This window comes from Strigops habroptila, chromosome 12 (assembly GCF_004027225.2).
Source record: "Strigops habroptila isolate Jane chromosome 12, bStrHab1.2.pri, whole genome shotgun sequence".
Classification (NCBI taxonomy): Eukaryota; Metazoa; Chordata; class Aves; order Psittaciformes; family Psittacidae; genus Strigops; species Strigops habroptila.
The window spans coordinates 22,830,538-22,842,735 of NC_044288.2; the positions used below are offsets into that span (position 1 = coordinate 22,830,538).

General features: G+C 40.2%; 1 protein-coding gene across 5 annotated transcripts in view; it reads left to right on the forward strand.

Moving 5' to 3' along the window:
- The window catches only part of FBXW11 (F-box and WD repeat domain containing 11), a 77,705-nt gene that overhangs the window by 6,102 nt on the left and 59,405 nt on the right, over window positions 1-12,198 (forward strand). Inside the window, exons 2-3 of one of the 5 annotated variants that reach the window (XM_030503608.1) lie at window positions 2,661-2,740; window positions 11,346-11,447. The exons of 1 other annotated variant lie outside the window; for it this stretch is intronic. In XM_030503608.1, coding sequence (XP_030359468.1) covers window positions 11,397-11,447 — 51 coding nt within the window. In that variant the 5' untranslated portion in view covers window positions 2,661-2,740; window positions 11,346-11,396. Of the gene's footprint in view, window positions 1-2,660; window positions 2,741-7,631; window positions 7,639-11,345; window positions 11,448-12,198 lie in introns of those variants that run through there. 3 more of the 5 variants (XM_030503609.1, XM_030503611.1, XM_030503607.1) reach the window with 3 other exon arrangements.

Below are 12,198 nucleotides of genomic sequence, written 5' to 3' on the forward strand. Positions count from 1 at the left end.
GAGGGCTGCTCTGTGACAAGTAATTTTTTTTGTTACAAGGGAGGAAATGAAGGGAAATGAGAATATTTATGGAGTTGTTCAATGCTGATTAGTAACAACACTTCATGTTACAGCTTTTTTTTCTCTGGCAATGTCTTCTTTATAACTAATGCCACTGTTTATGATGTTGTATAATCTGATTTCTCGGTTTGATTTTCATGGTATTGATAGTGCTTCATTATTCACAGAAAATCCACTTTTTCTGGAAAATCCCTTCCTTCCCCAGCTTCTCGGTGTATTTCTGAGCTCAGTGGTGTGACATCTGACAGCCTACTCTGTTTTCCTGTACTACTTCCACACATTTCCCAACACAAGTAGTGCACAACCAAGACCAGATAAGGCAAAAATAATGCAACACCATTTGTATTTTAACAACAAAAACCTGCTGAATCTTTTGGAAACTTAATTTGCTTCTCATGCAGGCTACATTAGCAATGGGGATGATTGAAGGGGTGTTGTTTCTTCGTAATCCAGCTGGCTTTCTTAATCCAGGTCCCCTCAGGACTTGCATCCTTATGCTTCTACCCCAGGAAATTAACATTTTTATTGGGGATCACAGAGTAGTTCAGCTTCCCAGGCCTGTTTTTCGTATGAATACAGACAGAAGTTTGTAGGATATATGTAGGTACCTACTTGCTAGGAATAGGGACTGATGTGCTTTCTGGTAAACTGGTGGAAAAAAAGCTTTTCAGGCCTACTTTTGGCTGTGGCAACACTGCAAGATTTTGTTTTCCTCATTGACTTGGAGGAGAATCACAACTATATATTCAGTGTCACGAGTTGTGGGGCTGCATTCTCAGTTTCATCCTGCTGAACAGTTCTTGAATATGGAGTTTTGGTGCAGAAGAAGTTGTAACAACTTGTGCTGCTTGCCTGTTTGTGAGGAGTACGTCTGTATTTCAGAGTGGCTTGCACGGTGGTACTGGGTTCGCATCTTCGATCCTTTTCTTTCAAGCCAATTTAAAGATCTCAGACAAGAATACCTACAGCTCTTTGAAAATCCATACTTGGAATCTATTTGCAAAACTTACTAAGTTACAACTACAGGCCATGTTTGATAGAGAAGCTTTTACACAGTTCTATTTGGGCAGTGAAGGACTAGCCAACTTGATATTCAGGCTGTCGCCATCATACTAGTACTTCTGGAGGCAAAAATCAGACCTGTGCTGTAACACTTGCAAATACTTCTAAGGAATGCCTTCTTGGTGAAGGGCCTCTCCTCCCAACGCCCCACTGGCTCTGTTGTGACTGAGTAAATCAGAACATTTATGTAATTTTGATAGCTGGCTTCTTACCGAGCTATATTGTACTCTTAAAACTGAGTCATAGGCCTTGACATCTCACTTCTTTACTTGGCAGCCTTTAAAGTCATAAATTGGACATGGTATCAGGCTTACCTTGCTGCTTTGTCCTTGACATGCCACCCTCTTATCAACCCTTGCTTTACCAGTGGTAGAAAAGCAGAAAATCCCCTGACGATGAAGATGCTCCGTTCTTTGGGTAGCTCTGGGCAGTCAGGGACTGTCCTCATCGAGAGAGTTCCTTGGCAGAGCTGCGAGCATTGGCAGTTTCTCTCACCCTTCTCTGAGCTGCTGGTGCTTGGAGATGTGGCGCACAGTGCTGGAGGCTGAAGAACACTTGGTTCAGCTCTCTGAGGGGGTTGGAGAGCAGAGGAGAGGGTGAGAGGCAGCAGTGGCATGTTCTTCTGTGGATGTTGCAGCATTATGTACCCGAAAACATTGCTATTGCTTCTGGCTGCTGTTAGCAGAAATTTTGTAGGCCATATCTCAAACTTTTTGAAGATCTGACTGGAAGGCACAAGTCTGGTCTCTCTAGGATCTGTGTTCTGTTACACATAGTGTGAGATTTCTGGGGACTTCCTCTTCTCTCAGGTGTTATTGTTAAAGCTGCTTTAAGTTAATTGTACCCTGAAGTGTGCTGCTGAAAGTACTGGATGAAGGCCTTTTGTCGTCTTGCTCAGCAAGAGGCGACTTTTTCCTGTCTCAGGAGTAGCATATCTTGGCTTACTCTCTTCTAGTTCTAGATTGTTTTCCACAGACCCAGTGATACGAAAAATTTACTGAATTCAGTGCTGTCATTCAGATCATAAATGTCTTGAAGACTCCATCTTTGTGCAGCAGAACCATAAGGCAAGTCACATCATTCTGAGTCTGGAAACAGGGAAATAATCATTGCAATAAAATGCTTTAGAGCATGTATATGGCAAAGTAGGAGAACTATATTAGACTGTGTGTTACTGTTCTGGCAGTTCACAGAGCAGGCTTGTGAGGTGTAAGCTGGTGGTCAGAGCTTTAGCATTTGTTTTGTTACTTGCATTGTAGTTTCTTCTCATCTTCCTTGATCTTTGTGAGCTGTAGTCTCAAAACGCTTGTGCATTGCGTGATCCAGGGCAGGGGAAAGAGCAAGTTCTTGTTTGTCAATCCGTTTCTTTGTCTTAGATCCACCAATCCGATGTCCCCACTAACGTAGTTGTTACGGAGTGGTAAGGTGCCCAGGCTGCCTTGTCTCTCTAACAGCATTAGGAGTACGTAATTGGGATTTCGTTCAAGAAAGGAGTAGATACACCAAGCTGAAGATGATTGGCTGCTCTCTTTTAACAGACAAGTCTGAGAAGGAAAACCCATTCGAATCCCCTTTCATTCTGGATTGGTGGATCTGAAGCCCAGAAACAAAGTTTCAGGTAAGAAGTCACCCTGTACTATATCTTGCTGCTTCTGCTTAGATGAGTTTGTCCGCAAATTCAGTATCTTGCTTTAACTGCTTAATGTCCCCTAAAGTGCTAGAAGACACCACGTTAGCTCCCGAGCTTAGAGAAGGAAAGGGCATATTCAGTAAATACACGTGCAGTTTGTTAGGAAATTGCATATCTACTGTGAAAAGCAGACTTAGGGATTTAAGGTAAACTTGCCTTCTGCAGAGCTGGAAAGCAGTATCTACAGGTACGGGGGCACTAAGCAAGTGGCTCACAAATCCTCCTGCTGAAAGGAGAAAGCAGTCCTACCAGTGACTTCATTGAACTTCTCAGCTGAGTTCAGGAAAGTCATAGCTATCTGCTCTGCTTTCTGGCCATGTCCTCTGCTGAGTTCATCAGAAACTTAGAGAACTTGTCTAGTTCATAGTACAAATTCCAGTAGCTTTGTTCTGCTGAAATGCCACTTGAGATTCTGTCGTGGGCAGCACTGGAGTCAGCCTTTTCAGTCCGTCATGAGATTTCAACCTAAAGTTCTGTTCCTAGCTGGTTTCAAAGCATAGCTGAGCCAGGTGTAAGGCACGGTTTGCAAGAGGAGCTTTAAAGTTTATTTCAGAGTAGGGGAGTATGGTTGTATTTTGGGATCGCTGTAAAAGGCTTCAACATGTTATCTGTTACACAAGTTGGGAAGACATTTGTGTGTGACAGAAAGGAAGGCTGAGTCCCTGGCTGGTAGGAAAATAAAGTCATGCAAGTTAAATACTTGGTGTGAATGGGAGACCTGCACCTCTCCTAACGCCCAGCTTTATTGCAAGTTAGTGCTTTAAGGAACATGGCAACTTATTCCTAAAGGTAGTATGAAGCAGTATGCCTTGATCCCTTTTGATATTAATAGCCATAACACTAGGCTGCTTGAGTGTTCTCTTTTGTAGACAGCTATTAAAGCGAATGTTAAGGCCTCAATATTTAATCTACTGTACAAGATCCTCTTGTAGGTGCTGTTGATCTCATGTCTTGTTTTAGCTCTGCGTTTGTTTTGCTGGCGTGGTGTTTTGTGAAAAAAATTATACTTGAATGTAATTGATGAGTACCTTTGTAATGAATGAATTGTGCACAGGATGATGTTGTTTCCTGGTTTGATTTCTGAGTACTTGGATTTTATTTGGTTAGGGTGGAGAAGCCTGGGGCGTGCTTTTTTAGTATAACTCTTCAAAAAGAATCTGAGGGAAAATCTAAGGGAAATAGTTATTAACCTCAGTCTGACACATTTCTTGCAGTCTCATCTAATAAGGAATTGAAGTTGTTACCCACACCATCAGATTCATCTTGGAGTTAACACTGCAAAATAACATCTTCCCATGGAATATTTGCTGTTCAGGGTGTGCCTTTTTCTAAACTGAGAGAGTGGGGAGGCAGAAGTGAACTTGGCATCTTGAATGATGGAAACTGAAAAGAGGAAATAATTTAACATACAAGGGGTGGGTGCAGGGGGGAAGAGGAGGCATAAATGTGTACTCCTGCTGATTAAGATCCCTGATGTTACCATGTGTAATACTGCTTTTTGAAGCATGAAACAGGCCTATCAAAGGCAGTAGTAAAGCTTAAGTTGATCTCGAGTGTGAGTATATGCAGGTTGGAGGCTTAATTCTTGCCCACGTTTTGAATCTTACATTTCAAAAAGTAAAATGTAAGTCAGCTATCAAAGGCTATATAACTTTTCCTCTACAGCATTTGATGCACAGACCCTGAATGTGCAACTACCATGTTACAATGTGGTGAGCCAGGCTTCATGTGCATTTGAACTTGTCAAGTTAAAGTGCACGCTGCCTTGTCTAGACGAGGTTTTTTTTAGATGGGGTTAATATTAGTTTTAGATTGTTAGACCTCATTCTTAGACTCTTATTCTCCATATTAAGTTTTTAAGACAAGTTTTAACATCTTAGGCAAGTTTCAGCTAAATTTTTTAAAGTGTTTAACTTGTTCACTCAAAGTTTCTCCTATTTCAGTTGGCAATGCTAGGTCTCTTTTCAGGTTTCTCTTTTTTCCGTGCCCCCTCCCACCCCCATTTATGATTTACCATAAGCAGGTGTGTTGCTGTCTTGTAGATGTCTGTAACACCTCTGTTCCTGCTGCAGAAGAGCACAGGAAAGCCATTTTTCTTTTGAAATGGCCTTTTTCTATGTGTCACAAGCCACATTAATGCAGAAACGACTCTCACTTCTGGAGTCTTGAAACTGTGGGAATTGGGGTGTTCGTACATGAAGGAAGCAAGGCTTAGTGTAAATACTGTGTATTTTGGGAAGTACAGATGATTTAAAGTAGCATTCAGAGTGACTTATGTAAATGTATTAGGATTTTCTGCCTAGTCTTTTGTGTCTTCCTGGAAGAAAGCTAGTGCATCTCACGAGTCTTATCCTGATGAATAAATGATAATGGAGTAAGATTGTTGTTATATTCAAAGAAAGCATTTAATCTTTTCTCCACTGAACCCATATTCCTTTTGTAGCATCCGTTTTGTTGTAGCAAGCTCATACTTTGATCTTCAGGAGCAGAGTGGGACTGCGTTATCGATCACTCTTCTGTGAATTCCTTGTGCTATCTAGAACAACGGTGTGGTAATGAGGAGAATTTATCTGATAAATTATTTACCCTTTGTCTTGCTTTAAATTTCCTGATTCCTCACTTAGTCTTTTCTCCCCCAAATGCAAGAAGCTGATGTGCAGATCTTGAATGGCTGTTGGAAGGTTGTAACATTGAGTGATTTTAATTTTGAATGGCAGTCACTTAGCTAAATAGTTTGGTTTTTGCCTAATGGAAATGTGACTCAGCTATTGGAATAATCAAAAACATTTCACAAGTTAAAATGAATTTGCTGCTCCGTGGATACTTATTTTTGAGAAATTCACTTTTACATTTGTATTTCAATGAAGGACAGAAATGTAAGAGTAGATTTCACCAAAGATAACTTTCTTGACGTGAGGATGTAGCTGTTCTTAAGGCAGAACACTGTACTGCATATGTAAAACTCCATGGATTTTGGAAATAAGTTCTCTGAATGGTACTCCAACAACCTTCCAAATCAGACACTCAAGGCTTCACGTGAGATTGCATTTTGGATGTGTAAAAGGTAGCGATGTGATGGCACTGATCCCAACAAACTTGTATGGAGCATGTGAATACACTGCACCTCTCAAGGGACAACTTGGTTTTGAAATGAGGATAGGAAGAGTACAAAGTACTACTATTGGTCTGACGTAAATTGTTTCTTTGGTTTCGAGTACCTCAGCAAAGATACTCAGTGTTGTACCAAAACGTGCAGCACAGTGAAGGTGTTACCATGCCAAGCCAGGCTGTCACTTGTAGAACACATGGGTTTGTGTTACATGCATGCTCCCACATGATTTCTGATCGAGTATTCACGCCTAAGAGTGTACTTTGACACTTTTCCACCTCTTGCAAATAATTCAAACTACTTGTTCCAGTATCTAGTTGGCTCAACACTGTTCTGCTTGTCACTGTTTTGAATAAATCACTGAAGGTAAAAAAGCCAGGTAAGATCTGGGTGATATCCCAGCTAGTGAAAGGGGATGGTGTTTGGGTAGTTGGCAACTCTTCCCTGCGGAGCGTAAAATAATACTGAAGGCCTTTGAACAGTGTCACTGCTTTGTATTTGGTTTAATGTCTTATTGTGCTCAATGCTGATTTTTTAGAAACTAAGATCTGAGCTTGATACTAAATTTGGAATGCAAACTTGGGAGCATATAGCTTTCATAAATGGTCGTACTGGCCTTAAGTCTAGGTTTGCTTTCCAGAATACCCCTTTTTGCAGCATTAAATCTGAGTCACCGGGCAATGTGTCTGTCATTCCCAGCTATAGAGAGGGTTTCAAGTAACAGCAGTTAGCCCATATATTCATCAATATTAAGTATTAATGGAAAGAAGTATCACATCTGTTGGTTCAGGCCTAAATCAAAGTAAACTAAACAGTAAACTACCAGTGTTGAATAGCATGTGAGTTTCTTATAGCTAAAAACCTGAAGAGAATTCAGAGTGAAGGCTGGAGATTTTTGATTGTCCCTTTTTTTGCCAGTCCAAATCTCAATTTGTAGCCCTTTGGACATCCAGAACATGAACTAACCCTACTGAGGAGCTGGTTTGTTGTCACAAGGAAGTTGTGAAATGCATTTCAGGCTTTAGGATTTGTAGATTTCAATGATTTCTTAGGTTCTTAAGTCCCATTTCATTTTGTAATAAACTGCATAAGAAGGTTGTTGCAGTGGGAGTGAATTAATATGATTAATATAATTAGTGATGCTCTTTGAAAAACAAAAGAGGAGTAAATTAGCTCCTTCATTCGTTTTACTGTATTTTTCTTTGGAATTTCTTTGGAGTAGGCCTAGAAACTGATTTTCAAAGGGAAGGATGTTTTTGCCTTGAGAACAGAATTCCCCAAACTGTAAACATAGCAATAGAAATCTTGTCTAAATAAAACGAATGTGGTGAAAAGTTCCGAGGTCGTAATTGGAGTACTTTATAAAACTTCAGCAGTGAGGCTGGCTTATGGAAATGCTGTCATTCTTAATTATGGCATTGCAGTATTTCTATCTCTGGATATCAAAGGTGTATTAGCTCTGTCAGGAACACAGGAAATAGTCCATATTAATTTCTTGAGCAATTTAGTGGGCTTTATAGGATAAGTAAGTGATTTTTTTTTTTTTTTTTCAGGAGTAGGTATGAGGACTTCTGTAAGACATAACTTAATTTCAGATGCATTGAAGTGAAAGGTTTCTGGGCATTTTATGGTGCTTTAACAAAACAGCATTACTGTACACCTATGAAAAGTCCAAAGTTAAACTTTCTTTGGCTGCCTCTATCCTAAAAGTTACCATGTACAAAGTTGATTTATTGGAAGAACACTGCTGTGCTCTTTACTAGAAGAAGCTTAGAGAATCACAGAATGGTTTGGGTTGGAAGGAACCTTAAAGCTCATCTAGTTCCAACCCCCTGCCATGGGTAAGGACACCTTCCACTAGAGCAGGTTGCTCAAAGCCCCTGTGTCCAACCTGGTTCTCAGCATCTGAGCTTTAAAGACATTGAAGCATATTCCTTTTTACTGATATTACTGAGAATTTATAGGTTTGGGTGTAAATGCAAGCATTTGCAGAGGTTTCTTAAATTTCAGATTTAAAGACTGAAACGTAAATCTTGAAATGTAATTCCTGAGGCTAGACCACCAGAGCACTTCTTGGTGTATAGAATTAAAATCAATCATATAATAATAAAATAAATGCATTCATCTTTTCAAACGTAAAGCATCTAAAAGACCAGAATGAGGTTTCCATGTTTGTCTGGAGTCTTTCAGCATCGTTCCCTCTTTGCCCTGCTGCTGTGGAGCCCCCTCTTTGACCTGCTCCCTCTACCCTGCTGTCAGGGCGTTAGGTGAACATGCAGCTGTCTGAATGGGAGTCTCTTGAAACTCTGCATTGCAACTTAGTTTTTTCCTTAAAATCAGAGTTTTGATTGGCCTTATCTTAACTCGTATGGTTCTGTGGTCTGCTGGTGGGGTTGACACTGGTTTATAAGTGCATTTATTATTATGCCCATCAGTCCTTTTCCCTTCCCCAGACTTTATTAAATCATGCTGTATCTCCCTGGGATCCTGACTATAGGCAAGTGGAAAGTGAAGGCATATTTCAGGCCCTTGTTATGCCAAAATTAAATCTTTGATATACTATTAGGCTTTTATTCATGACAGTTCCTATGCAAGCAGGGTCAAGAAGTAACAAGTCAGTGAAGCACACAAATATTTGTGCATTCCAGTTTCAGTGTGAAGTAGAATGCAGTATTTAATTGCCACTATTGTGCAATATCATTGCTACAGAGAAGTGTCCAGTGGTTTTTATAAATCCTTTTATTCAGGGTTTCGTAATACTGTGGAAAGTGTTTTGTGTGGCTTAAACTTGACGTGGAAATCTGGCCTCTGTAGCTGATGTATTTTGAATGAAATTAGAAATTGTTCTTAATTACGCATATTTCCCAGGTTCTTAAAATTCAGCTTATTTAGCTAAAGTGGTTCCTAAAAGAAGGCAGTCTAATAATCTAAACCAGTGATTTTTAGCGTATAGTTTGTGGACTCCTGGAGGTGTAGATTCATTAGGTACATTACACACACACAGTTTTGTCCAGCTTATCTGGGAATCTTGGGAGAGAAGTTTGTTGTGTTTCTTGATCAATGATTTTTACCAGCTGTTGAGCAGAATTAAATATTTTACCAGGCCTGTATGTTTAAACAAATGCAAAAACTTATTTGGGCCTTAATACCTGCAGCAATGCCCTGAACTTTGATGGTTCAGTGTTGCAGAAACAGCCTTCAGGTATTGTGCCAAATGGGGTTAAATAATGAAACAGATGAGAAAGGAAGTTTCTTCAATTATAGGTGCCTTTTCTGAAGCAGAACTGCAAATGGTCTGTATAAGATCCTGCATCTTAAATATTGTGATCAGTGGGTTTGAATAGTACATCCTGTATTTCTTTCAAAATACAAATTACTACTTTAGTGTCACATTGAAATTAAGGTAGTTTCCCTAATGGCATTGGGAACTAAATTTCAACTGTTTGGGTGAGAACATGTCAAAGGAAATTATTGCAAAGTACTTACAGATATACTGGATTAATTACATGATGGCTAATGAAAAATCACAGTTCTCTAAACTTTAAATAAGAAACTTCTAATAATAGGATTTTTGATAATAATATAATGTATTATAAACATGTTTATTTTTACCTCTGTACATAAGGTATATGCACCCATTCTTCACATGACAAGTGCATAGTACAGAACAGCCATATGGAATTGCAATCTTCCTGCTGGATAAGAGAGAGAATTCCAGTGTGTTTTGGTACTCCTAGGGTCCTGGGTCTGCTTTAATTTTTCAGCTTAACGCAGAGATGAAAATATTGGTCTTTCTTTTGTTTTATTCATAACATGAAATAAAATACCTTAAGGGGTCCTACAAGAAATCTGTGAAGGGACTTTTTTTATAAGGGCATGTACTGACAGGACGAGGGGGAATGGTTTTAAACTGAGGGGAGACTGAGATGAGCTCTTAGGCAGAAGCTCTTCCCTGTGAGGGTGCTGAGGCGCTGGCACAGACTTTTCCCAGAGAAGCTGTGGCTGCCCCATCCCTGGCAGTGTTCAAGGCCAGGTTGGACACAGGGGCTTGGAGCAACCTGCTCTAGTGGAAGGTGTCCCTGCCCATGGCAGGGGGTTGGAACTGGGTGAGCTTTAAGCTCCCTTTCAACATAACCCAGGCTGGGATTCTATGAAAGAAAGTTTATAAAAAAAGTTTTTAACCTCTTCAGTTGCTCTGGGTCCCTCCTTCCCCTCACTGCTGGCACAAACCACTTCCACTGAGTCTTCACCTCCAGTTATTCCACTTTCAATGTTATCTGTGTGGGATTTTTCTTTTAAAGATTTGGCATTTGTTATAACTAAATTGGAAGCCTGTGTGAAAAATATTGAATGCTAAGTCTGTGCCAGATTTTAGAGCTGGGTTTGTGCACTGCTTCATAGTCAGGAATTGAGTCTTTCTCCCTAACTTTATGTGGTGGTTATGTAGTGTATGTGCTATTCTGTCCTTAAAAGGAACTGTGAAATACTGTCATGGAGCTATAGAAGTTTTGGGGAGTCTGCATCAAATTTCTTCAGCTTCAGAAAAGAAACAAAAAGGATTTCCAAATGTTTCCTAACTTGTAGTGTCAGCAATGTGGATGGAGTCTGGTAGTTAAGCTTGGTTGGTGTTACAAGTAATAAATGTAGTTAGGGTATAATTTGGCTTTAGGATACCCTCAGCTGATAACACAAACCTTTTTCCTCGGTATCCCATTTATTTAATCAGGAGACCAGGCATTTTGACTAAGCAGAACTTGGTCTTGCAATTTGAACTTAGGTGTTGTTACTTTCTAAAAATACTCACCTTTTTTGGTTGTCAGCGTCCCAGTGCATGGGCTGTAACCTCAGACGTTAATGTTGGCTTTGCTGTCAGAATAAATGAGCACAAATTGGTTGAGAAAGTTGAGACAGTGTGGGGTGCCAAACCTTAATTACCGTAGCTCCTCCAGGTCGTATTCTAAAGACGTGCCACCCTAATGAAAAGCTCCTGCACTTCTCTTCCCCAAGGGTGACTGCAAAGGTAAAAACCTCTCCAGCAATTACAGCCAGGCCAGTTTGCTGAGGAAGGCGTCTTCCCTGGGCAGCAGAACCGCGGTTGTCGGTAGCAATGTGTGGATGCATTGCTGGCCTGATGGACCAAACTGTAACAACTCTGATTCTACTGGTAGTAAGTTAAAATGTTAGCTGGGCACTGAAGCCAAGTGGCTGCCAATGAGCTGGTTATCCTTAACAGGACAGAGGGAGTGCTTATTTTCTGAAAAGGATCTTCAGTTGTTATTTTACCCTTGGCCACTAACCTTGTGATGAATATAGAAATAACATAGATAAGTACCCACGTTAACATACTAATGAGTTGCCTGCCTTGAGTGATTTGTTGTGGCATCTAACTGCTTCTTCTCTTCCTTCCTTTTTGTCACCCTGCAGTGTTCTGTGCCAAGGTCTTTGTGGCTAGGCTGCTCCAACCTGGTAGAGAGCATGTGCGCACTGAGATGCCTGCAGAGCATGCCCAGTGTCAGATGTCTCCAGGTGCCTTTCTTCTTTCTTGTTGTAAATGTTATGCGTATGCTGTTGAACATTTGTTAAACTCTCAGGACTCTGTTTAATCAAACTGTTAAGTCTGCTAAATGTTTTTTGTGCATCCTTTTTCTGAACTCTTCTACTTAACTGCATTGTAGGAGTGAATCTTAAGAGGGCTTTCTGTACAGCAGGCTCTTGCGGGGGGTGGTGAGCTGTTGTGTTTTATTGCCTGCTTACTGAGTTGTGATATAAGTAGCATAGTTGTGCATGTTGCCTGCTACGTTTTGCTTTCTCATTTAATTTAAAAAATAACATAATGAGCTTTTGCCATTTCTCTTAAACTGCAATGAACTGACTAGCCTGTGATATTTGTGTGATTTAATTTTGAAAGGATAAGCTTTTTATTTTCTACTCAGTGGGATCCTGGTTATAGCCTTATATGACAGTCTTTGCACATGTTTGAATGCAGAATAGTTAGCATGGAGTCCTGGAGCATTTTGGGTTATTCTGTTAACTTAGCTTCTTAACTTTTAAGAAGTGAAGAACAAGGGATGGGGGGCTTACTCTGCATAGAAGACCACTAAATCTGAAGTTCTCTGTTGTTTCTCTTCTAGTAAGCTGTTGAAGCTGAGCCTGCGTAATTTATAGATGGGGGAATTACTGCTGTTTCTTCACTGGTTTGGGAGGGATTGAAAGTGATGAAAAGGGAGATTGTGGTACCAGTTAACAACTTTGAACTCCGAGGATATTTACCTTGGAA